The sequence below is a fragment of the Cynocephalus volans genome, chromosome 8 (genome assembly GCF_027409185.1).
Source record: "Cynocephalus volans isolate mCynVol1 chromosome 8, mCynVol1.pri, whole genome shotgun sequence".
NCBI lineage: Eukaryota > Metazoa > Chordata > Mammalia > Dermoptera > Cynocephalidae > Cynocephalus > Cynocephalus volans.
Genome location: NC_084467.1, coordinates 23,028,015 through 23,053,386, shown reverse-complemented (window position 1 = coordinate 23,053,386; position 25,372 = coordinate 23,028,015). Strand labels below are relative to the sequence as shown.

The 25,372-nt window shown below is 50.0% G+C and overlaps 1 protein-coding gene across 4 annotated transcripts in view; it reads right to left on the bottom strand.

Annotated features, from left to right (window-relative positions):
* The window catches only part of PTPRU (protein tyrosine phosphatase receptor type U), a 76,371-nt gene that overhangs the window by 1,972 nt on the left and 49,027 nt on the right, over nt 1–25,372 (bottom strand). For 2 of the 4 annotated variants that reach the window (XM_063106831.1, XM_063106832.1), the window contains 12 exons: nt 17,495–17,685; nt 16,708–16,783; nt 16,151–16,227; nt 10,633–10,669; nt 9,872–9,969; nt 9,667–9,783; nt 8,739–8,893; nt 5,930–6,065; nt 5,301–5,450; nt 3,851–4,024; nt 2,327–2,467; nt 65–190 (listed from right to left, as the gene is read on the bottom strand). In XM_063106831.1, coding sequence (XP_062962901.1) covers nt 65–190; nt 2,327–2,467; nt 3,851–4,024; nt 5,301–5,450; nt 5,930–6,065; nt 8,739–8,893; nt 9,667–9,783; nt 9,872–9,969; nt 10,633–10,669; nt 16,151–16,227; nt 16,708–16,783; nt 17,495–17,685 — 1,478 coding nt within the window. Of the gene's footprint in view, nt 1–64; nt 191–2,326; nt 2,468–3,850; nt 4,025–5,300; nt 5,451–5,929; nt 6,066–8,738; nt 8,894–9,666; nt 9,784–9,871; nt 9,970–10,632; nt 10,670–14,521; nt 14,540–16,150; nt 16,228–16,707; nt 16,784–17,494; nt 17,686–25,372 lie in introns of all 4 variants that reach the window. The other 2 variants (XM_063106834.1, XM_063106833.1) reach the window with 2 other exon arrangements.

Sequence of the window (25,372 nt, the reverse complement as noted above, 5' to 3'; positions counted from 1 at the left end):
CCTCAAGAGGGTAATTAAAGCCTGCCCCGGCCACCGCCCACCCTGGGGCTCCCAGACCACTCACTCGAGAAATGTTCTGCACCCGGAAAACTCGGGCCACTAAGTCTTCATCCACTGTGCCTGACACAAACTCCACCTCCATGAGGCCATACTGCTGCCGGCCTGGCTCTGGCCAATACTGTAGGCAGGGCTGGGGGCACAGGCACAGAGAGAGAACTGAGTAGACCCAGGCTGGGGATCACCCCACAGCCCTACCCACCCTCAGGGCAAGCGTGGAGCCCTAACAGACTGCAGTGCACACCTGCCCCAAAGCGTTCTGCACTGATGCGTTCAGAGCAGCCAAGATAAACCATTCACAGACAATGCAGTGATGCCCACTGCTGTGCAGCTAGAAATCTACATCTTCACATACTTACACGCACGCACCTTCGGGAGGCTGCCTTCTTCCAGGGATAGGCCTAGATCAGCCCCTCCCATGCTGGAACTGCCTCCCCTCCCCGGCCTTCTCTCTCACTGCCTCTGCCCTTCAGCACCAGCTCACAGAGGTGGGGGTGTCCCTGTTGCTGCAACACAGCTCAACACCCCCACTCCTGCCCCAGGACCCCTCCATGGAGTCAGAGTACTACATATATCCCATTCCCAGACCACAGACTCAAGACAGTGGAGCGACAGAGGCGGCGCAGCCCCACACACGTACATACACGCACAGGCCCAGAGCCCCAGCTGCTAGTCTCAGCTCTGCCTGGAGCCCAGTTTCTCCAACTGTAAAATGGCCCCCAAGCTCCTCTCAAACAACACCACACTCCACCTGCTTCCCTCTCTGACCACAGCCCTGTGAGGAGAGGTTACTACCTTCCTCTTTTTGCCTGGGGTCCTGGCAACTCCTTGCACTCAGAACTTTGCACATGCTGTTCCCTCTCCACGGATCACTCTTCCCCATCACTTCAGCTAGTTAACACTAAACTTTCCACACATCTCAGCTCAGACAATACTTCCTCCAGGAAGCCCTCTCTGATATGCTATCTGCCAGGCTTCTCTGAGTCCCTATGCCAGCTCCGTGACAACCCTTTTCCCTCTGCGCTGTCACTGTCAGTTTTGGTACCTGCTTCCCCCTGGACTGTGAGATGTGGCAGGGGCTGTGTCTTCTCCCTCTGTCTCCCCACTGTCTACTGCAGAGGCCTAGCAGGGAGCAGTCCATGGGAAAAGTTGTTGAATGGCTGAGCAAATCAGTGACCAGTGACTGATGTCTGTGTGAGGCTCCATCTGGGCACCTCCTCACCACCTTAGCAAGGGTGGGTTCCTGCCACAACTGGGATTCACTCCAGATCCCCACCCAGGGGCTGGAGCCCATTACCTTGCAGTCCTGTGTCATTTACACCAAGTGCCTGACTCATAAAAAGCCCAGTTAACAAAGTCTTCTCCAGGCAGCTGTTAAGAGGCTGTTGTGCTCATTTTACAGCAAATCTTCCTGGCCGCCTGGGGCAGAGAGCTGGGGTGGGAGGGTGTCCAGAGATCTAGTGGACATGGTCAGGCTGGGACAGAAGGCTGTGCATCTCACTTCCCAGGAGCTCCAGCCTTGGGAGCCCCAAAAGGAAATGGGAGGAGTCAGAGGAGCTGCCCCCAGGCTGAGGCACCAAGCCAGTGTCTGGCCCAACCTCAGAAGTGACTGTCAGCCTCAATATCTTCGTCCCTCATATACCGAGCACCTACTATGTGCCAGGCATAGCACAGTGCTAAGCATCCTATGCACATCTCACCTTGTCCTCACAATAATCCCATAAGAGCGGGTCTTGTGACTCTCTCTTTTACAGAAAAGGAAACAGGCTTCAGGAGGTAAATTAACTTACCCTAGATCAAACAGTCAGAAAGTGGAAGCTTTGGATTTACTCTACCTTGAAGGCCCCCATGCTGGCAGCTGAGTTGAGCAACTGAAAAGCAGCTCTGGGATGAGGAAGCCCAGGGTGTAGGGCACAGCTCTGCCATTTCCCAGCTATGTGACCTTGGAGAAGGCACTTCACCTCTTTGGATCTTAGTTGTGTTAATTTTCTCACCTGAAGCCCTCACCCCGCAGCTGTTGTAGACTGTAAATAAGACCATAAGTGCGAAGCAGAGACCCTGGTTTACAGCAAGTGCTCAGTAAAGAGTAGCTAGTTTTCTCCACTCTAACAGCCTCATTTTACAGATGAGGAAACTGGGGCTCTGGGAGGGAGTGCAACTCGTCAAAGGTCATAGGACAAATAGACGGCAGAGCGGGGATCCAGCTCTTGACTTTGGGGGCCATGCTCTTAAACAGGTGGGCAGCTGGCCCAGCCAGTGGGACCCTCACCCAGGCGGAGTTGGACTGGTTCAGCTGGTTGAGCATGACGATGGAAGTGCACCCATAGTCATAGACCAGCCGCCAGAAGTCGGGTGTGGTGCTCTGTAGTGGGTGCAGGGTCACGATGAAGGCCGCGCTCCGTGTGTAGCTCTGCAGGGAAACCAGGACTCAGCAGGGCCCTGTCCATGGCCCCTGACATGGGCCAAGCCACTAGCACACGCTGTCCTCCCATCCTCCCGACACTGAGCTGGACGGTTGTGTCCCACAGCACCAGGCTGCCTCCAGTGGCCCTTTGCTGAGGTTGGCCAGCACACTGAGGCCTGAGTTGACAGGGTGAGCCCCTGGAAACTAACAGCAAAAGGTCCCCAAATGTGTGGCAATGGGAGCTTGGGCGTGGTGGGCAGAGGCTGGCCAAGCTTGCTCCCTGCCTCGGGGCCTTTACATATGCTATTTCTGCTGCCTAGACCCAATTTCCCAAATGTTTGCATGGCTTTCCCTTACTTCTTTTTGGTCTTTGCTTAATTGTCACCTCCTCAAAGAGGCTATCCCTCACCACCTCATCAAAAATAGCCACCCATACACCTAAAATCCACACTAAACCTACCTAGTTGTTTCTGTAGAAATTTCCAGCATGTGACATTCTATTGTATATTTATTTATTGACTATTCCACCTGACTCCCCAAATGCAAGGTTCAGGAAAGCAGAGATTACAGAGTATGGACCATGCCCAGCACATTGTAGGAGTTCAATAAACATTTCTGAATAAATAAATCTTTAGGTTCCTTCTAACTCTATGGATGAAGAGTCTGAGACACCAACCCAGGCTCCCCAGGCAGTGACAGGCACTAACTGCTCTCTGCTCCTTACCTTGTCCTGAGGGTGAGCTGGCATTCCGCCTTCCCCACTTTGTCCTGAAGGTGAGCTGGCACTCGGCCTTCCCCCCTCAGATGACAACATCTTAGGCCCATAAAACACCAGCACCAACCTCCTGCTGTGCTTGCAACAGCCAGTAAAGGAGGCGGAGCCCCCTAAGCGGGGAGCAGAGGAAGAGACTTCTAAGTGGCTCCTAAGCCCTCAGACCATGGCCAGGGTTGGGCCAGTGAGCAAGTCACCATTCCAAGCCAGGTTCTGGAGCAAGCTCCCACTCAATCTCTCCAGGACCAGCTCCCCTGGCTTTAGACACCAGATCTCAAGTCCCAATCCCAAACCCTCTGGGCCTCCCTAGCCAAAGCCCCCTGAATCTCGTCCTACCAAGGCTCTGCTGGGCCTGACCCTGGAGACAGCCCTGCCTAAACTCTACAACCCTCCAGACCCCTACTCGGGCCAACAGCAATACCTGAGGGGAGCACTGGCTTGAATGCCCTGAATGGAAGACCAATGAGGATAGAAGGGTCACCCCATGGGCCTGGACCCTGGAAAGGACAGAGGATCCCCCCACCAGAGCCCTCAGCTCTGCTCCTTTGGCCCTTGGAACTTCCCAGATGCTGCTGGGATGGGGAGCCCCGGGGCCCACCCCCAACCCCAACTCTTACATCAGTCAGGGCCGCATTGATGTAGTTATTGGGGTCCCCGTCGGTGGAGATGAGGAAGGGCAGGCAGCGGTCAGGCGGCAGGACATCCATGCTGCGGTTCTTGTCACGGTTCCGGGGCAGCAGAGCGATGCTACACTCCTCCACGTCCAGCGGTGGGGTGACTGAGTTCAGCGTCTACACAGAGATGGAGGTGGGGATGGAGAGTCATGTTGTGCTTGCTGGGCCTCCTCACAGTCCCATGAAGGATCCTGGGCTGTGTCATTAGCTCCATTTTACAGATGGTCAGACTGAGGTCCAGAGGGAAGGGAGAGAGGTCAGGGATCCAGGCTCTTGTGTCTCCAGGGCCTGGACAGAGCTCTGGGAAGTAGAGTCTGTCTCCTTGCCACCACGTAACTGACTATATCTCTCAGCCTCAGTTTTCTCAACTGTAAAATGGGAAAATAACATGCCTACTTCATGGGGCTGTCAGGAAGATAAAGTGAAATGATGCCAAGCACCAAGCAGAGCCTGGCACATGCAGGGCTCAATATACAGAAGGCACAGTGAGAGAGTTATTAGCTTATCAGTGCTATCAATGAGAAAAGTCCTGAAATGCCGTGTCTCCCACACAGTGGACTCCAGGTACCTGGCAGAGGTGGTCACCTTCCTTGGTCATGTCACTATCCAAACAGAACATAAGTCCTGAGCATTAAATCAAGCCAGGGACTCGGGCATCTCAGGCCCCGCCCCAAGAACCAGGCCTTGGGCATGTGACCAAAGCCTGGGCCAATCAGTGTGCTCTATCTCTCTGGCCCCAGTGACTGGGTCAGAGATGGGCACATGAGGGTCTGGTCTAGGACTTTTGTTGGGGCCCTTAGGAGCAGGAAATGCCTTTTTCCAGAGTCTCCTGACAGTAGGGATGACATGAGCCTGGCATTGCTGGGGACCAGGTATGGGTCTGAGAATGAAGCTGAAAACAGAAGAGCAGAACCAAGAGTGGACAGACACCCAGTAGTGGCATCATCACTTGACCCCTAGGATCCAGCCACAACTGAAGCTGCACCATCCCCAGACTTTTCAGTCACAGCAGCCATGGAGCTGGATTTTCATCCCTTATAACCAAAAGAATCCTCATGAATACAAACACTGCAAGGGACATATTAACTGTCTTCCTTTTCTGGGTAACATAACTGAGGCTTACAGAGGCGCAGTGACTTGCTCAAGGATACCCAGGGCTCTTAACTAGGTAAGCCAGGACCTGAACCCGGGTTTACCTGACTTCAAAGCCTGGGCTCTTAACTGCTTTGAAGCATCACCCCCTCCACTGTCTCAAGTCCTTCCTAGGAGCCCAACTCTGTCCCTCTACCTGTGGTCTCAGACAGGTCCCTCCTGCTTGGCCCTCAATGGCTCCTATAGTACTGAGGACCTCCCGACACCTACGCACACGTGTGTACACACACTCATCCCCCACCTGGAACTCTTCCCGAAGCTGGGAGGAATTACTCTGAGGGTCAATGCGGATCATCTCCTTGTAGGTGGCCTTGAACTCACTGACAGGGATGGTGGTCTCCCCACACAGGCAGGCCTCCAGGATTGCCTCGTGGATGAAGATGTACTGCTCCTGGAACAGGAGACGACAATATGAGAATGAGGAGGAAAGGAGAAGCTGGAGGTTTGTGGGGGAGGCAGGTATAAGCAAGCTCAAGGCTGAGGCGGGGTGCTCTAAGGCAGAGTCTGACCATGTGTTACTACAGGCTGGACCAAGCCTACTTGAAACAACCTTCATGGAAACATTCACTCATCTCATGTGGCATCCTGTGACAACCCTGGGAGGGATAGCCCACAGTCACAGATCTAATGAGGCTGCAAACCCAGTCATGTCTTGACTCTGGAACCTGCTGTTGTTTGACCTCAGCCAACAGAACACAGCGGAGCTGAGTTTGGGAACACCCTAAGAGGTTGGCAACCCAAGCTCAGGGATGATCCTAGGGAAGGAAAGGGCCTAAGGACACCCTTTGGACACACTCCACCAGCTCTGAGCTCCTTCCAGAGAGACCCAAGTCCTAGAGGCAGTGGTGGGTACAGGGCTGGGTCCCGCACCTCAGTCTGGATCATGTTGACACGCCGGGAGCAGAGGGTCTTCACGCAGTTGTAAATGTCCACAACACCCTCACACTCTGCCATGTCCAGCATCACGTCCAGAACAATGTAGCAACCTGTGCGGCCGGTGCCCGCGCTGGGGAGAGAGCGGCCCCCGACCACATCAGAGCCTTGGGAAGGAAGCCCAGGACTAAGGAGAAGAAGAGAGGAGGGGGACTAGGGCACTGGCCATATCTATCCCACAAAGGGGACAGGAACACAGAAAGATGACCCACTCCCCATCACCCCACCCCCACCCAGCAAGCAGAGGCCAGGGAGCAGGCTGCTGATGGAAGAGTTCTGGTGAAATGTGATAGAGGACAGAGCCGGGGGTGGGCCTCAGGAAAGGAAAGAAAGGGAAAGGGAAGGGAGAATGCAGAAATGAAGTCAACCCAATTTAGCAGCTTAGATTAGGGGAGAAGGACAAAGACCATGCTCAGAGCTCAATCCAAGAGTGTTCTTTCTTCTTGGATGTCATCAGATCTCTCAAACAATCTTCAAAATTTCACTCACTCACACCCATTCACACACTCACTAGAACCCCCCACAACCCTTCCAGGCAGATGTCATTCTTTGGAGCTCATAGAGCAATTTGGGAAGGCTGTCATTAAAACACTCTTCCTGCCATGTGGTCGTTGTTTATGTGGCTGTCTCTCTAACCCAACTGGGAGCTCACTGAGAGCTGGGCTATGTTGGATTCATCTCCGTGATCCTCATGATCAGCACCAGGTTGAGCAGAGTTCGGGGGCCGGGGGGAGTAGACAAAGATGACACCAAGATTTCAGGTTTGAAAATGTTGGTATTGAAATGCTGGCGAGGACATACGGCAACTTCATACCCCATACACCACTGCTGGGAGCTTAAATTAACACAACCATTTTGGAAAACTGTTTGGCAGTATCTACTGAAGCTGAATGTTCACAAAGATAGCATTTCCACTCCTACATACATACTCCACAGAAATGTGTACATTTCTTGGCCAAAAGACATGCAATAGAATGCCCTTAGCAGCACTATTCATAATAGCTCAGAACTGGAAACAGCCCCTGTGCCTATCAACAGCAGAATGAACAAATTCATTATGGTTTATTCACCCAATGGAATATGATACAATATGGATGAACCTTATAAACATAAAGTTGAGGGGAAGAAAGCAGCCACTAAAGAGCACATGCTATAATGATTCTATCTATACCAAGTTCAAAAGCATGCAAAACTATCTAGGGTTTAGAGTCAGAATAGTGTTTGCTCTGGGAGTGGGGTACAGACTGGAGGTGGGCTCAAGGGGGCTTCTGGGTGTCATTAATGCTCTGCTTCTTGATCTGAGTAGAGCTGGTTATTTCACAGATATATTCAATTTATGGAAATTCATCAAGTTATATATACAGTCATGCATCACTTAGCAATGGGGATACATTCAACAATTTTCACTGCTGTGTGAACATCATGGAGTGTACTTACACAACCCTACATGATATAGCCTATTACACACCTAGGCTACGTGGTATGTAGTCTATGGCTCCTAGGCTACAAACCTATATGGCATGTTACTGTACTGAATACTGTAGGCAATTGTAACACAACGGTAGGTATTTGTGTATCTAAACATATCTAAACATAGAAAAGGTACAGTAAAAATATGAGATAAAAGACAAAAATGGTACATGTGTATAGTAATGGTATACCATTACCACGAATGGAGCTTGCAGGACTGGAAGTTGCTCTGTGTGAGTCAGCAAGTGAGCGGTGAGTGAAGGACTAGGACGCTACTATCCACTACTGTAGACTTCTCAGTGTTACAAGAGTTATGATGTCATTAGACAGTAGAAATTTCTGAGCCCCACTGTAATTTTACAGGACCACCATCGCATATGCGGTCCATCATTGACTGAAACGTCACTATGTGGTGCATTACTGTACACTTATTATTTGTGCTCTTTAAGTATATTATATTTTAATAAAGTTTTATTTTTAAAAGATGGTATCTTAGAGGCCTGAAGAAATCAAAGAGAAGCTGGTTTAGGGGTAGCAGGGCAGGGAGAATGAGTCTGCCATGTGGCATTTGGGGAGCTGATAAGAATCCAAGTAGAGGAGCCAGGACAAGACATAGAGGCCGTGGACTATGGGCCCAGGGGACTTGCCAAAGACACAAAGGCTAAAGGTCAATTTCACCAGGGGGAGAGTGGGGCGGAGCCAGGACAGGGCACTGGGCCCCCATTAAGAGTCAAGAGGAAGATGTGGAGGAGCCAGGGAGGAAGCAGAGCAGAGGCAGGAAGAGCAGCCAGGTTCCCAGGAGCCAAACAAGGCAACAGCTGGGAAAGAAAGAGGGTGTGAAGGTGAAGGACCAGAGGGTATGAAGGCCAAGGAATGCGCGAGGCCCACTGCGTCTGGCAAAGAGAAGGTGAAGTCCTTCCCAGCCCCTGGGCCAAACCTAGCACGCAGCAGTGTGCGACAAACACTCGCTGAGGGAAGGTAGGCTGCACTCGATCGTGCCTGTGCCTCACCAACCCCTAAGCTACCTCCGAGTCTCCAGTACTTCCCTGGCATCTGGGCCAATGGGCTTAATAGGTCTTGGGGGGCACATGAAGGTGTCAACCTCAGAGCCAAAGCTCAAAGGACAAAGGGCCTTTCGGGAGTCACTTTCTCCTACTTTCTGTCTCCAATTAAGATAAGCCTAGGCCTGGTCCCTCTGATGGACCCTGAACCAACCCCACTCCCAGCCCAACTCCCCACTGGTCCCTCTTCTCCTGGGGATTCCCAGCGCTCCCACCTGCAGTGGATGACAACAGGCCCAGCATCGGGTGGGGTGGAGGCCTTCACACGCCGGATAAAGGCCAGCAGCCCTGTAGCGTGGTAGGGGACACCGTGCTCTGGCCATGCTGTGAAGTGGAACTGGCGGACTTCATGTCGGGCAGAGTAGCCTCTCTGGGGAGATGACAGTAATAGCAGTCAGAGTCAGTAGCAGCATCTATTAGACACTTGTGTGTGCCAGGCACTGTGTGAGCACCTCACTATATGATCTCAGTTAATCCCAATAGTAAATTTACTGATGAGGTGGGTATAAACATCCCATCGCACAAGTGAGAGAACTAAGGCTCAAAGGAGAGAGACCACTTTCCCAAAGTTAGACAAGCAGATTGCATGCAGGACTTGTACAGGGGTGTGCTGTTAACACCCACCACCTCTGCCACCTCTGTCATTTTGACTCTCTAGGTCTTAGTTTCAAGGCAGAAACTGCCTGTCCTCCAAGGATATTACAGGGCAGATCAAATGGGATTGTGCACAGGACTCACTGGCTGGTCACTGACTGTGTGGGCTCTAATGAGTGATGTAATCCCTCTGAGTCTCACTTTCCTTATCTGTAAAATGGGGCTAATAGTAAACCCCTAATCCCACAGAGTTTTCCAGGGCTGAACAATACATGTGTAATGAGCCCAGCACAGTGCCCAGCACAGAGTAGGAGCCAGCACCTGGTGGCTATCGTCATCATCTCCGTCGTCTCAACTTCTTGGAGTCGCCAGCAAATATAGTTACTTCCCCATCCTTCTACGGTGCACATCTACCCAGTAGCTTCCTTGCCAAGAAGGCAGTGGTGCCCTCCTCACCCCCCTGCTTGCTGCCTGGGGTAGGGGAGGTGGAGTGGGCTCTGCCGCTCTGCTCAGGCACCCTCTGCAGGGAAGAGGTGATAGGAGACTCACCCGCTCCAGGGCAAAGGTGCGCACGACATATTCGGCTAGAGTCTCCGTCTTCACCAGTGTGATCTTGATGTCCCCATACATGTCTGAGTCCTCTGGCCAGTACCGTGAACACTTCACCTGGGGCCCCCACAGGACAGAACTCAGTGGGCTCTTCACTGCCCCCCTTGGCCTGCCATGCCCCCTAGCTCAGCCCGTGCCCGCTTACCCTGCCCACCTCTACCAGCTTGGTGATCATGACGATGCTGGAACAGTGCTCCTGCCACACCATGCGCCAGAAGTCATAGACCATCTCAGGCTTCGGCCCTGGGGGCACAAAAGGTGCCTGTCCCTGAGGAAAGGTCCCCACCCAGCGCCAGCACACCCTGTTGACCCCCACCACCACCCCAGGCCAGGAGGTTCCCTCAGCCCCAATGGGGGCTTTGTGCTTATCCACACACACCCCACCCACTGCCAACTCATGATTGTAGGGCCCTGGGGGTGGGCGGTATCAGGAGAGGGACTGGTGGCACAGCCCAGTCATCCTGAGTGGGACCCAGGAGGCAGAGCTGCAAGGCCAGACCCTCGGTTCGTGGTACAAGTCTCCAGAAGGGATGGACAGACGAACACTCAGGGGAAAGAGACATAGCCAGACAGACCCAGGCGGCCACCAAGCCAAGAGGCACAATCCACACCCACAAAGAGTAAGCCTGACCAGCCCTGTTGCATGCACCACCTTGGAGACAGACAGATGGACCAGGAAGCTACAGATGGACTGAGCACATCAGGGAGACACAAACACAGAGAAAGGACAAAGGCTGGTGGTCAGATTCCAAGAGACCCAGCCAGAGAGTGGGGAGCAGACAGAGAGACAGATGGGGAGGCGGATAGGATTCCAGCAGATCAGTGGGGAAGGCAGAAAGGCAGGGTGGCATTCCAGCACACTGGGGCACAGGGGGTGGGGTGCACGTGGGTGGAGATGCCAGGTACCTTGAGTGGCTATGAAGTGGTTTGACCTGTGGTAACCCTGTAACAGGAGAAGAGGGCATGGTGAGACCCCAGGGAGCAGCCCCTTACTCCCTCAGGCCTCCTCTGCCCTCCTCTCCCAGAAGCAGCACACCCCTCTACCCTACCAGGGAATGTCCCACCCTCATCCCCAGGACCTCCTAACCAGGGTGACCTTGTCCTTGCAGTCCCCAAGGAAGGATGGAAGTGCAGCTGGGACCCCAGTGTCTTGGGCTTAATCCCCACTTTGCTGTGTGACCCTAGGGGATACATGACTCCTTTATGGGCCTATAGTGTCTTCCATTCCATAAGTGAGGACAATTATCTGCTTGCAACCAGGCTGTTTGGAGACAAAGTCCATGATGACCCTGCCCTGTTCCCAGGGTTCCAGAAGCCCTAATCAACCCAGACCCCAGACACGGGACAACCAGAGCTTGTCAGCTATCCCAATCCCCCTCAGGGCAACCAGAATGGACAGTAATGCCCACACAACCTCAGTCACCCAGAGCTTGGGGGGCCTAGATGAAGGCACAGGGGTTACTCATGGCCCTTAGGTAAAATCTTTAAATCTTTAAAATCAATAATAATAATAACAATAATAAGCTTTCTAGAGTCCCTGTTATGGTCACATCCCGTGCTAAGCACTTTACCTGCACTGTCTCCCACAACAGAGAGGCCAGGAGCTATTTTATCCTCCACCTCCAGAGCCCCCAGGCTGAAGAGAGGAACCAGCTCTCCCACCCCACCCCTGGGGCCAAGCCACCTCTGATGTCCTGCCACAAGGCCTCATCTTTCTGGGCACAGAGCCCACCAGATACCCAGAGCATTGACACAGGCAAAGCAGGAAGGGGAGGAGTCCTGCAGAGCTGACGCAAGAGAAAACCATCCGACTCCACCCCGTGCCTCAAGCTCACACCCTCAACACAGCTCCCAGCAACTCCTCTGGCTACATGGGCTTCCCACACCCAAGGGCTCTGGAGCCAGACTGCCAGGATTCAAATCCCAGTTCGACCTCTTGCTAGCTGTGTGCCCTTAGGAAAAACCTTTTCCCTTCTCTGCACCTCCATTTCACATGGATAAAATGGGATAATTATAGTATTTACCTCTTAGGGCTGTTGTGAGCAAATACAACAATATATGTTAAGTGTTAGGCACTGTGTCAAACACAAAGTCAGTATTTAATCAGTAGTAGCTATGATTATTATGATTACTGCTATTTTAAATGTTAAACAGTATCCCTGAAGATGCAAACAGTGTGGATGTCGAGAACTGCTGGCGTGGAAGGTAATTTACTACAGGGGTTAAGAATCTGAGGCTTGGAGTCAGATGGACCTGGGTCCATCACAGCTCTGCCCACATAGAAGCTGTGTGACTCTGAGTGCTAAGGGGGTGATTTTCAGCCTAAAATGTGCACATGAATCTCCACTGGATCTTGTTAAAAGGCAGACTCAGATTCAGAAGGTATGGGTGGGCATCGTGCGTTGGGCATCATGTATTTCCAACCAGCTCCCAGGTGATACTGACACTGCGGGACCTCAAAACACACTGAGTGGCCAGGCTCTCAGCCTCCCTAAGCTTCTGTTCTCTTATGCAATATGAAGACAACAGCCACAGATGCGCTCAGAGATACTGTCATATACCTACTCAGCATTCCCAGGAAAATGATCAAACCCCAGGCAAAGTTACTAGTGATGAAAAACCTCCCAGAGTCACTCAACCCTCACTACCGAGAATCTCTCCAGGTCTAGCCAAATTCCCTCCACAGATGTTCCACGCCACTGTCTCTGCTTCAAGTCCTCAGCAGAAGCTGAGGGCAACTGGGGACAGAGGGGAAGGCGGAGGTGAGCATGGGGAGGGCCACTACAGGTGCTGCGATAGCTGCCCTCCCACCCCCAGTGCTGGTCAAGCTGGGAACAGTCTGCTCCCCGCCAAAACCAATGAATCCCTCATGAGAGCAGGGCCTCATCTGACTCATCCATCTCCGTCCCCCAGGACCCAGCACAGTGCCAGCACTCAAATGCTAGTTGGTAAATAATGGAGGAATGGAATTCAATTAAAACTGCTCAACTGGCCCAATGACCAGCTGGTCTAAAACTCAACTGCTTTGTTCCAGTGTCCTATCCTTTTGTTGTCTGGGGGTATCTTTTTGGAGAAAGTATGGTACAGCGTCACACAACCCTATTTAAAACAAGTTTTTGAGCAATAATCCTCCATATCTGCACATTAACTTTCTAAATACACGCGTGTATTTTGCACAATTATATTACATAGAGGACACAAATAGACGTTTTAAATGATCTGATTCTAAAGGAAGTACATCACTTTGTGCACACCCACTTTAGAGACCAGCATCAGACAGCACTCAGCCTCACACTCCAGGAAGCATCAGCAGGTGCTGGGAGCTTGCTCCAGGGCATACACCCGAGCCCTCCCTGGAGTCTGGGTGGAGCTGGGGACTGAGCACCTGCACCATAGGTGAGACCCCTGGGGCATTCTGATGCTCCCCAAAGGGTGAGAACCACAGGCTCGTGTAAGGGTCAAGGGCTAAGGCTGGGTATGTGGCCTTGAGAAGGTCACTTAACTTTTCGAAGCCTCAATTTTCTCATCTGTCAAACGTAGGTCCATATGGTCCCTACCGTAGAGGATGGTAAAGGTGAACTGATTCGTCTAAGGTGCCTGGCACATAACAGGTGCTCAGCCAGTGACACTATTGTTAGCTGGCATTTGAAGAAGTCTTAAGCCAGGTCTTCTAAGGATGTTTCTTTAGAGCCTGACAACAATGAACCAAATATGTGGGATTGAAGAGCAAGTGGGGCTGGGTGGAAATTGAGAAGTTCAGAAGCAGAATGACCTGTATTCATCCCTTCCTAATGGGAGCACTAGAGCTGAGCATATTCACTGCATTTTGTAAGCCTACTATTCCTTTTAAATGCAGGAACTTTACAAAACCAACTGTGTAAGCACGCTCAAAATAAAGGATACATCTGGGTTATCCAGTCATCACCAGCAGATGCAACTGTGGGGATCTTTCACTAAATATTAGGCAACTCCATGTTGCCTGAAAGTTGATAATGAATAGCATTTTAGCAATCATAACAAAGAAATATATTTTAAAAGGAAAAAGGAGATAAAATAGGAAAGGTATCCACAAAATAGCAAACAATCCCATCAGTTATCAAATATCAGGAAAATAATATATACTTATATGTATAAAAAATCAACTCAGAGGATTGCTAGGTGAATTAGGGGTTTTTTCCTATTCTTGAAAGTCAAAAAAGAATGGCACAATTTTAAAAAAATAGAATACCCAAACGGCTCCCCCCAAGAAACATTGAAATTTGGGTTAAACTGAAGGCAAAGTGGTTGAGGTGGAGTTTCAAGCAAAGTGATACAAAGTAAACACCAGGGAAACTAGTTTTAGGGGGATTGACCCGGGAATGTCTGAAGACCTTGACCCCTAAGCAGCAGACACAGAGCCAACCCAAGGCAGCTTCCCCCACTCCAGCCACCACCCGCCAAGTGCCCTGCAGAAGACGTGGCTAATGAGGACTCACTGGGGATGATGGGGTTCAGGGACGGGGGTGGTAAGACAGGGGTGGCTGGTACAAAGTGGGGCCAGGGGAAGCACCCCCAACACTGCTGCCCCGTCGCAAGGCATGGAGGATGCGGGGGGAGTCGCTTCCTCTAGGGATACTGTCAACCCTTCAGCCCTGGGCGGCCCCAGCCCAGCTGCTGAAATGGACGGTTGGTGTTGTGTGCACGAGTGGAGGGGAAGAGGGACAGAGACAGAGAGAGAGACAGCCAGAGACTGTGAGAGTCTGAGATACAGCCAGTCAGACAGACAGGAGGAGGAGGAGGAGGTACAGATACTTACTTCACGGTTTATCCGAATCTTAATGATTCCAGTGAGGGAACAGTACAAAGCAAAAGAGACAGATGTTAGGCCAGAGGCAGATGGAGGTGACGGAGCACAGGAGTGGCCAGAATGGGCGATGTGAGCAGGGGGTGCAGAGCAGAGGCGGCTGGGCCGGGGGTGGGGGTGGCATGTCCCTGCTGGGGCCCAAGAGAAGCTGACTGGGACCTTGACCAAGGAGAGGCCCACCGTCACCAAAGCTGCCCAGGTCTGCGAGGCCAGGCCTGGCTCTTACCTCAGCAAGGGAGAGGATGGGAGGAGGGGGAGAAGGCAAGGGGTTGCGGGAAACGTGGGGTAGCACATCTGGCCCCAGGAAGAGGATAAGAAGAGGGAGAGGAAAGACCATCTCCAGAGTCCCTGCCTGCCTCAGCCCCCAGGTCCGTGCCTTACTCCTCCTGGCACCTCAGGCCTTTGCTTACACTGCTGCCTACCTGGGATGTCCTGCCCTGTCCTCTCTAGCCACCTGGAGCCAGCTCAAGTGCTGCTTCTGCCACTAACTTGCTGTGTGACACTGGGAAAGCCACCCCTCTTTTCTGGCCTGTGCTTTCCCATCTTATCTGAGGTTATTATATTTTTATAAATGTTTAGCTGTCTCTCCCACTAGCACAATGCCTGGCACATAGGAGGTGCTCAGAATTTATTTCATAAGTGAATAAATAATGCTCTCCCAAAATTGGTTTACTGTAGAGATTGGAGGAGCCTGAGCAGGGTCCCTGGGCCATCCCCACTCACCCCTCAACCACACCTGGGAGTATACTTTTCACCTCTTCTTGACACCCAAGTCTTGGCCTCCTGGCTGCCTGCCCTATCTCTGGCCCCTCCCACCAATTCAGCCAGATCCAGCTGCTGCAGTGGGTGGCAGGATAGTCTAATGGTTAGCAGCAAAGGCCTTGGAGACACAGACAGGCTGAGGTTTGAGTCTTTTCTTTACCACTCACTGGCTCTGTGACCTGGGACAAGTAGCTTCACCTCTCTGAACCCGTTTCCTCAACTGTAAAGTGAGGTCATGATGCTAACTATCTGGGAAGGTGGTTGTACAGGTGACATAAAATGAGATATTGGGTATAAAATACTTAGCACAGTGCTTGGCACACAGTACATGCTCAATAAACATACATTATTATTCTTAGAGTACAACTTTGGTCATAGTCAAAACACTTTAACAACTTCCTAGTGCTCCTAGGAAAAAGCCCCAACTCCTTAGCCGAGGCCTTACAGTCCAGCCCCTGCCTACCTCTTTAGCCTCACTCTGAAACGTAAGAATCCCACTCTCCAAGCCTTCTCCCGGAGAGGGAACTCTTCCTCGCCTCTAGGCCTAGCTGTCTCTCTCTTCCCTTCATTCTGCTTTACTGACCGCCCCCGTCCCCACCTCATCTCTCAGGCCAACTCCAGCTACAGGAAGCCTTCCTGAAAGTTGTCGCCCGCTCTGCTCTGCCCTGCTCTAAGCTCTCTGGCACTGCTGCGGGAGATGGGGGTGCTTCAGCCATATGAAGCCCCATTTGTTCCCTGACAGGTTTATGCCCTGCCTGGACAGTGAGCCTGGGGCGGGTAGGGCCAGGTCAGCAGAAATGGCAGGGGCAAAGCACTCACATCTATGTAGTTGGCATTAATGTAGTCAGCATCGGGGTCCCCCAGCATCGGGTGGAGTTTCACTCGGTGCCGATCATCTGTAAACACAGAGCAGGTGGACAGGGGCTGAACTGGAGAGCCCAGAGCTGGGGCAGTTGGAGAAGGCTTCCTGCAGGCCAGGAGTGGGACAGTGGCAGGGCAGCCAGGGAAGCTAGAGGCTCAGGGCCAACCATTAGGCTCTGCACACCATGGAGGCAGGTCAGGCCAGGAGTCAGAGTCTGAGCTGTGGAGTCAAGGAAGCCCAAGACCTTGAACAGGGGTCTCTACCTCCCAAGCCTGTTTTCTTATCAGCAAAATGGGGATTATAATATTTCCCACCTCACGGGGTAGTTGAGAGGGATAAGTGAGATAAAGAATATAAAGCTCAGCACAGGGCTTGGCATGTGGTAGGCCCTCAATAAATGGCAGCCACATGACTGCAGCCTCTGAGGCTGCCCCAGAGCTCACTCCAGCTGTGCTCCCTCTTCTCGATCCCTCCCCCTGCTGCCCTGGACCCCAAGCCCTTCCCCAAGACTCACAGGCAGGCATTGGCTCCTGCCGGCCGCCTTTGAGCTTGTCTTTCTTTTTGGTGGCATCCCAGCCTTCAAAGAAGCTCTGCCAGAAGGGAAAGTGGTAGTCAGTGGGGGAGGGGCTCCTTCCCCTCAACGGGAATGATGTGGGCAGGATGGGGATGGGACCACCTGAGATAAAGTCACCGTATATCCCTTTAACAGTAAGGGACCAGGTTCAAAACCAAGGAGTGTGGGAGGAAGGGAGAGGAGAAAAGAGGGAAAATGAGGGTCAGAGTTCAGAGACATTTTAGAATAAGGGTGAGGTTTAGAATAAGGGTCAAATCCAGATCTGAGCTGGGAAGAAGGGAAAAGTGAGGATCAGATTAAAATTAGGATAACAGTGGTGTCCGAGTCCAGAAGGAGGGAGGAATAGTATCCAAATCAAAGTTCAAATGGAGCTCAGGACAAGAGTCAGGGTCAATGTCATACTGAGGTTAGGTCAAGGTCAGTGTTGGTGGTCAGGTTCAGATTAGGGACAGGATAAGGATCAGGATCAGGATCCAGATGGACATTGAGATGAGATTCAAGGACAGATTTCAAATCAGGGTTAGGGTGAGAGTGAAAAACCAGGTCAGAGGTTAGGATGAGGGTCAGGGTCAAGGTCAAAAGGGTTAGGTTGATTTGGGGAACGGCAGAGTAGGGGTCCCATTAATGCTGGGCTGGGCTGAAGGTTGACAGGGTCAGGATCCACAGTGGGGAGGAACCAGGTAAGGCCCGGGGAGGGGTCCTGGCTGCACTGGGGCCGTGCGTGCACCTCGTACTCCTGCTTGAAGCCATAGCCCTCGGCCGTCTTCATCTGGTTGATGTGCTGCAGGAGGTCAGCCACACGCACCGCAGGGTGCAGCTGCCCCGTGTGATACGGGGAGCCCTTCCGGCCACATGGACGCCGCGGTGAGCCCCCCAGGAGGCTGCTGGCCTCAGTGACCCCGCTGCTGCGCTGGTCTCCTGCAGTCAGAGAAAGGCAAAGGGGTTTCTAACACACACACGCCCCAGCCTGGGGAGCCCCAGATGGATTGAGGGGCTGCAGGGAGCACGGCCAATGTGGGGAATGGTTGGATCCTCCCCTGGAGCCAAGCAGCCTACAGAGGTCCACCCTGTGTGACCCCTGGGGGCCTTTGTGGCCCTGCACACTGTGATACCCTCATTCCACCCCTGAGGCTTCACCATGCTGCCTGCACAGGGCCACGCTCAGCACAGCCGTTGACAGACCCTCTCTCCCTCCCCCTCTTCCGGGAACAATCTGGAACACTGGCAATTCCCAGCAATTACTCCCATTCAAAGACAAGCAAATCAAAATTGGCCACCACAGCCATCCCCTCTGCAGATTAACACGAGGCACCTGAATAGAAGCATTTCTCCTGTGCTAGCGTTTCCACTGTCAGCCTGGGCAATGGCCTCGGCCAGTGGGGTGACAGGTCAGGAAGTCCGCAGTGCTGCACATACCCCTGGGCAAACTATCCCCTTCTCCCAAGACCCACCTCCCTATGCAGTTTTCCCAGTCAGCATCCCTAAGGACATCCCACCCTGGTCCTGGAGATTGGGTCCTGGGACTGAGGAAACAGCCCCACTCAGTCTCACCCACCTTGGGGCACTGGCTCCCACTTAATGCTCATTTCCCTTATCCTGTCCTGGGTGAGGTAGCAAGGGGCTTACCCAAGCCCAGCCCTCACTTGTCTCACAGCCCTTCTCCACCCAGGCCTGAGCTGGCAGGCACCGCTGGGGGACTCCCAGTGGGGCCTCAATGCCTACCCCTTCCTTCCCCCTGCCTCCAACACCTTTCCTCCCCCCTGCCTCCAACACCTTTCCTCCCCCTACTCTTTCTGCCTCATTAACTCATACTCATCCTCCAGGTCTTAGCCCAAATGACCCTCCCTGGGGGAGCTTTCTCCAGTGCGTGGTCTAGAATTCTACTCAATGACTAACTGGCAGAATGAATGCAGGATCAACAGGACAGACCCCCCCGATGAGCTCAACTTCCCAAACTCCAATGGAATCAGGGAGACTGTCCCACTCTGCTCAGGTTCCCCCTTCCTGTGCCACGGTTTGAAAATGGCTTCCAGGTAAAAAGTCAGAGCTCACCTCTTGTTTCTCCTCTCAGGAACCACAGCCCTGAGCTGCCTGTAGTTCAATGTCTGGAAACAATTGTTTCATATATTTTATCCAGATTTCTGGTTGCTTACAGCTGGAGGGCAGATCAAGTACCAGTTACACCAGATGCCCCAAACCCTTAGTATTACAGATGGGGATACTGAGGTCCAAAGAGAAGAGACTAGACTAATACAGGTTGCCAAAGTGTGTTCCAGAAAATACAAGGTATGCAAGATCATTAAGTGGTATTCCATTAAAAAGAAGGAGAGAAAGAAGACAAGGAGGGGTTCTGTGTTTTAAAGGAGTCAGTGAAATTCTGGCTTAAACAAAAATAAATAGGTTTCTTCTTCTCAGGGCTTCTAACATGTTTGTGTGCATTTTAAATCTCCAAGATGAGTGGAAAGAGCGTTTCACGGATGTCTTTCACCAAGGAGGGCTTTTTTTGTTTGTTTCATGAAACATCCGCAGAGAAACACAGTACAAAGTGTCTTCAAAAAGTTCATATGGGATTCATATTATCTTTTAGTTCAATTTTTCCATGAATTTTCTGAAGTATCCTGATATAATGTGGAGATTGAGAGACAGGCGCTGAAGTCAGACAGACCTCAGATCAAATCCCAGCTCTGCATATAACCTTGGGTATGTTACTTACTCTCTCTCAACTTCTGGCTTCTGCTTTTACAGGTTGAATAAAGATAAAAATTGTTACTATCCAAGATGATGAATAATATCCAATATTAAATAAGATAACACACATAAAGTACCCAGCCCAGTGCCTGGCATTTAGTGAGCACCTGCAGAAGGCAGCTATTGACACTGTTAGTTTTTTCCCAGTAAGGAAGGAACACCCCGAGGCCCAGAAAGCCAAGGCAGCTGGCTGATGAGACTTTGTCCTTTTCTACTATAAGATCTCGGTCCAGCACCTGAAAGCAGCCTGAAAAGATGATTCTAAGGATCATCCACAACAAACACACAAGACAAGTGCAAAGATTACAAGAGGAAGGATTTCCGCTGGCTGAGAACTCAGAGAGGCAATCGGCGAGGCAGAGGGCTCTTGCTGGAAACTGGGCCAACAGCCCCAAGGAGAGCTCTCCGGGTAGAGAAAGGAGCAAATGAGGGAGGCAGGGAACCCAGCACTTCATCACGGAGATCCTGAAGGGCTGGCAGCCCTAACACAGCCCCACAGGTAGGCATGCAAGCAGCTCACAATGGCTGAAGACAAGCAAAAAATCCCTCCCAGTTGAGGTCATGATGGAAAGCCAGAACCAAATCCAGGCAGATCACAGCTGAGCCCGAGAACACAAAATGTTCTTTAACTAAGACCACCCACCGGGAAAGGCCTGGGTGATGCACGCTGATGTGCCCAACAGGACCCTCCATTTCCTGGGTCCAGAGAAGACAGGCCCCTACTCTCCCTGCCCATGAATTCCCTTGTGGGATTTGAGACACACTTCCTACCCCACCCCACCCCAAACCAGCCTGCCCACGGTGGCAGTACTTGAGAGAAAAGGATGGAGGGGGGAAAGGTGAGAACCAGATCCCAGCTTCAAGGTCACCACCCAGGGGTCTCCCAGGCTCTTCCCAGCTCCATCATGACCATGGGACATATTCTGTGAGGAACCACTGGACAGCTGATGTTTTATGGGGAGGGCTAAGGCCCAGAGGAAAGAACATTGGGCTTGGAGTCAGAGAGACCTGAATTCAAATTCCAATTCATGTCCATTGACCACTCTGGGTCTCAGTTTCCTCATCTAGAAATGAGGATCCTCAGATCTTCCTCGGAGATGGGCACTTTCCCCGATTCCCACTACCCTCAGACAAAGATAGACCCCAAGTTATACAATCTGGTAGCACCTCGAACTTTTCCTTTGTGGTTTGCAATTAGTAAATAATTCTCCTAAACAAAACATTATAAGAGCTAACAATTTCTAACATTCTGAGTGCTTTCAAAAGCCTGGCACAATTCTTACATCATTTAATCCCTAGAATACTCCTATGAGATAGGCACTATTATCACGGCCCTGTGTAAATGAGGAAACAGAGGCCCAGACGGGTTAAGCTACTGCTCATTAAGAGGCAGCACTAAGCATCAAACCCAGGCCGTCTGACTCTGGGACCTTGGCATCCACCCTTCTTTCTCTGATTCCCTCTCCCTGAAAAAGGGACATTTGTGGTGATGAAAGAAGCTGGCATCTATCTGACAAACCATTTGGCCAGATCCTACTGGCATGCACAGAGGTCAACAGCTCCAGATGGACATAGCCCAGAGGGTCTGAGAGTTTTCACAGGCAGAACTTCTGAGGCAAAGGGGGCACATTCCAACACCCTGGGAACATCCCAGCTGGCTTCCTCACGCCAGCCTGCCACCTCTACCCAGCTGACAAGTCCCTAACTTAAAATGTGCTTGTAAAGGATGCATCAAAACCATCGTGGCTTTCTATCCTAAACCACACAAATGGCCTCCACTGTTTGGAAAAGAAAAAAAGGAAGCAGAAGCTAGACCAGCAGGTGGGGAGCAGAGAAGGAGAGACCAAGTGCTGAGGCTCAGCACCAGCCTCCTGGACACGCTTTGAGTTTGCAGTGGTCATACCCCTGCCCATGCACTCATTCTGACCCCAGCGTGCCCGCCCCCCACCATCAGGCACATCAGCCAAAACATCAACCACCCCACCCAAGGGTGCATCTTCTCAAAACTCTGACAACACCCATTGTCCCCACCATCCACATGGCAACTAGCCCGGTCCCGACACCTCTGGGTCAGTCTTGACTCTCCAACTAGTCAGTGAGTCCCCTGGGAGCACAGCAGTGTTTCCTGCCTCTCCAGGTCTCCCAACAGGACTCAGCAGCAAGGCATGCACCCACACCAGCCTCACCTCAAACTCTCCCAACTCCCACTGCAGGACTCAGCCCAGTCAGACCCCTCCCTGTTCTGGCATGCCCATCTCCATGCATTTGCACATGCCATTCCTCATCCATGTGTGCCTTTCCCTTCCCATTGCGGCCTGTCCAAATCTTGCCCATTCCTCAAGGCCCAGCATGAAGCAGTAGAAACAACAGTGTGCAATTCAGAAAAATCTGCATTTAAATCCTGGCTCTGCCACTTCCTGGTTGTTTTGCTTTAGGAGGTGCTCAGTTTCCCTGGGCTCTGCTTCCAGGACACACCTCTGAGTTTCAACCCACTCACCAAGGTCTCAGGCCCCTCCTCTGGGCCCTCCCGTAGAGGAAAGCTACCTTGCAAGTTAGACCTATTTTCAGCACCAACAAGGGAAGAATGACAAGGGTCTGGCTTATGCAAATCCAGAGGCTGGGCATGCTCAGTAGATAAGTGTAATATAACCCTGGTACTTGAATGACCTTCCACTAGAGGCGCTAGAGAGCACAGAATATTCTTGAATATGCCTGGTGCACGAGACATGACTTGACCAATGAACATGCTTCAGGAAGAGACCAACTGAGCTTATGCAAGACCCATGTCACATACCTGAGAACCACCCCCTTAATTGAATATTCATTAGATAGCAAAACTATAAAAGCCAAATCCCAGCAGAAGGCGGGGTTGTTGCTCACTTTCCTGGAAGCAACCCTCACTTCCTTGAGTAAGGTGTGTATACCTCACTTTGTATCAAACTTACTTTCAGTAAGTGGCTGTTCACTCTCTTGAGCCAGCCTGCATTCTGTACTGAACTTTAAGTATGCATTTCTTGCTTTTGTGTTAAACTTGGTGTGTGCCCTGCTCAGTCTCTGGAGCTATGCCACACTCTCTCTGTGGAACCTGTATTCCTTATCTGTTATATTAAACTTGTTCTCACTTTCTACTGTGAGTCTGCCTTCGAATTCCTTCCTTTGGTGGAGTCAAGAGCCTGGTAAGAATACGGGGTGGGTTGAGGCCAACTATCGGGCCCCTTGGACCCTACCTCCAATATCATTTTGACCTAGACAAGCGACTTCCACTCTCTCAGCCTCTGTTTCCTCATTTGTAAGATGAAGGGTTGATAACAGCTACCAAGCAGGGTAAAATGGTATAAAATGGTGAAAATTTAATGAGGGAGACTACAAGGAGAACATGATTGATCAGTGCCTATCAATGAGTTCAAAAATTTAAATGAAATGGACAAATTCCTAGACAAATATAACTTGCCAAAAGTGACTTAAAAAAAAAAAGCCTGAATAGCCCTTTACTCCTTTAAATAAATGGAATTAGAAGTTTTCCATTTATAAAAACAAGAGGAAAAGATTGTTTTATAGGTAAATGCCATCAAACTTTCAAGGAGTAAATTATTCTAATCTTCCATGAGAAATAAAAAAGAAGAGAGACCCCAATGCATTTTAGAAGATGAATAGATTTTGATACTAGAAACCAGACAGGGATAATACAAAATATAAAAATTACAGGCCAATCCCACTCAGGAAGACAGCCTTAGAATCTTGAACAATAAGTACACTGGATCCAACAGTACATAAAAAACATAATTCCCCATGATCAAGTTTAACTTAACCCAGGAATTTAAGGTAATTTTAAACATTAGAAAATCTAAAAAATCTCACTCATCTCATTAATAGACAAAAGTAAAAAAAATATAATCATCACAATAACTACAGAAAAAAACATTTGGTAAGTTTAATGTCTATTAAAATAAAACCTTTTAGCAAAGTAAAAACTGAAGGGAACTTTGTTAACTTGATAAAAACACTTCTACCAAAAACCCACAGCTAACTTCATTCTCAGTGTTTAAATGTTAGAAGCATTCCTTTAAAGTCAGCAAAACAGGACAAGGATTCCTGCTCTAACCACTTCTATTCAGCATACCACTGGAGGTCCCAGACTGTGCTGTACAAAGAAACAAAGACGAAAAGTATAATAAATGAAATGGAAGAAACAGAACTGTTGATATTCTCAAATCCTTTGACTATACTCAGAAAACACGAAAAATTCTACAGGCAAATGAGAATTAGTCAGAAAGTGTATCAAGGAATATGAATATAAGATCACTATACTTACAAAAATCAACTGCATTTCTCTATACAAAAGATAGTCTTAAATATCACTGTTTTGTTTTGTTTTACTTGGGGGCTGGCCAGTACAGGGATCTGAACCCATGACCTTGGTATCATAAGGCTGTGCTATAGAAATGTAATATTTTAAAACTGTATCATTTGCAATAGAAATCAAAATAAAGGACTTGGGGATATATCTAACAAAAGATGTATAAGATTTTATGGAAAAAATTATTGAAGGACATTGAAGACCTGAATAAATGCGGGGATGTATATCATGTTCAGGGGTGGAAAGACAATTTCATAAAATGTCAGTTCTCTAGAGCTAAATAGGCATTTCTCTAAGGAAGATATCCAAATGGCCAACAGACATATGAAAAAATGCTCAACATCACTCAGCATCCGGGAAATGCAAATCAAAACCACATTGAGATACCATCTAACCCCAGTTAGGATGGCTAAAATCCAAAAGACTATGAACGATAAATGCTGGCGAGGCTGCGGAGAAAAAGGAACTCTCATACATTGTTGGTGGGACTGCAAAATGGTGCAGCCTCTATGGAAAATGGTATGGAGGTTCCTCAAACAATTGCAGATAGATCTACCATAGGACCCAGCTATCCCACTGTTGGGAATATACCCAGAGGAATGGAAATCATCAAGTCGAAGGTATACCTGTTTCCCAATGTTTATCGCAGCACTCTTTACAATAGCCAAGAGTTGGAACCAGCCCAAATGCCCATCATCAGATGAGTGGATACGGAAAATGTGGTACATCTACACAATGGAATACTACTCAGCTATAAAAACGAATGAAATACTGCCATTTGCAACAACATGGATGGACCTTGAGAGAATTATATTAAGTGAAACAAGTCAGGCACAGAAAGAGAAATACCACATGTTCTCACTTATTGGTGGGAGCTAAAAATTGATATATAAATTCACACACACACACACACACACACACACACACACACACACACACACAAACCGGGGGGGGGGAAGATATAACAACCACAATTATTTGAAGTTGATACGACAAGCAAACAGAAAGGACATTGTTGGGGGGGAGGGGGGGAGGGAGAAGGGAGGGAGGTTTTGGTGATGGGGAGCAATAATCAGCCACAATGTATATCGACAAAATAAAATTTAAAAAAAAAAAAAAAAAATGTCAGTTCTCCCCAAATTGATCTATAGATCCAATACAAATCCATCCAACAAAGTTTTTCAAGGAACTTGAACAGATAATTCTAAAATTTATAAGAAAGAGAATGAAGACAGAAATAGCCAACACATCCTTGATGAAGAACAAAGTTAGGAGAACATGATGTTTCAGATGTCAAGACTTACATAGCTACAATAATTAAACAGTATGGTATTGGCACAAGAACACCAACTTGACCCACAGAAGAAAATAGGGAGGCAAAAAATAAACCACGTATATGTGGAAATGTGATATATGATATAGGTGGCACTGTAAATCAGTAGTAAAAATATAAACGATGCCAGGATAGTTGGTCATCCCTATGGGAAAAATATCCTTAAT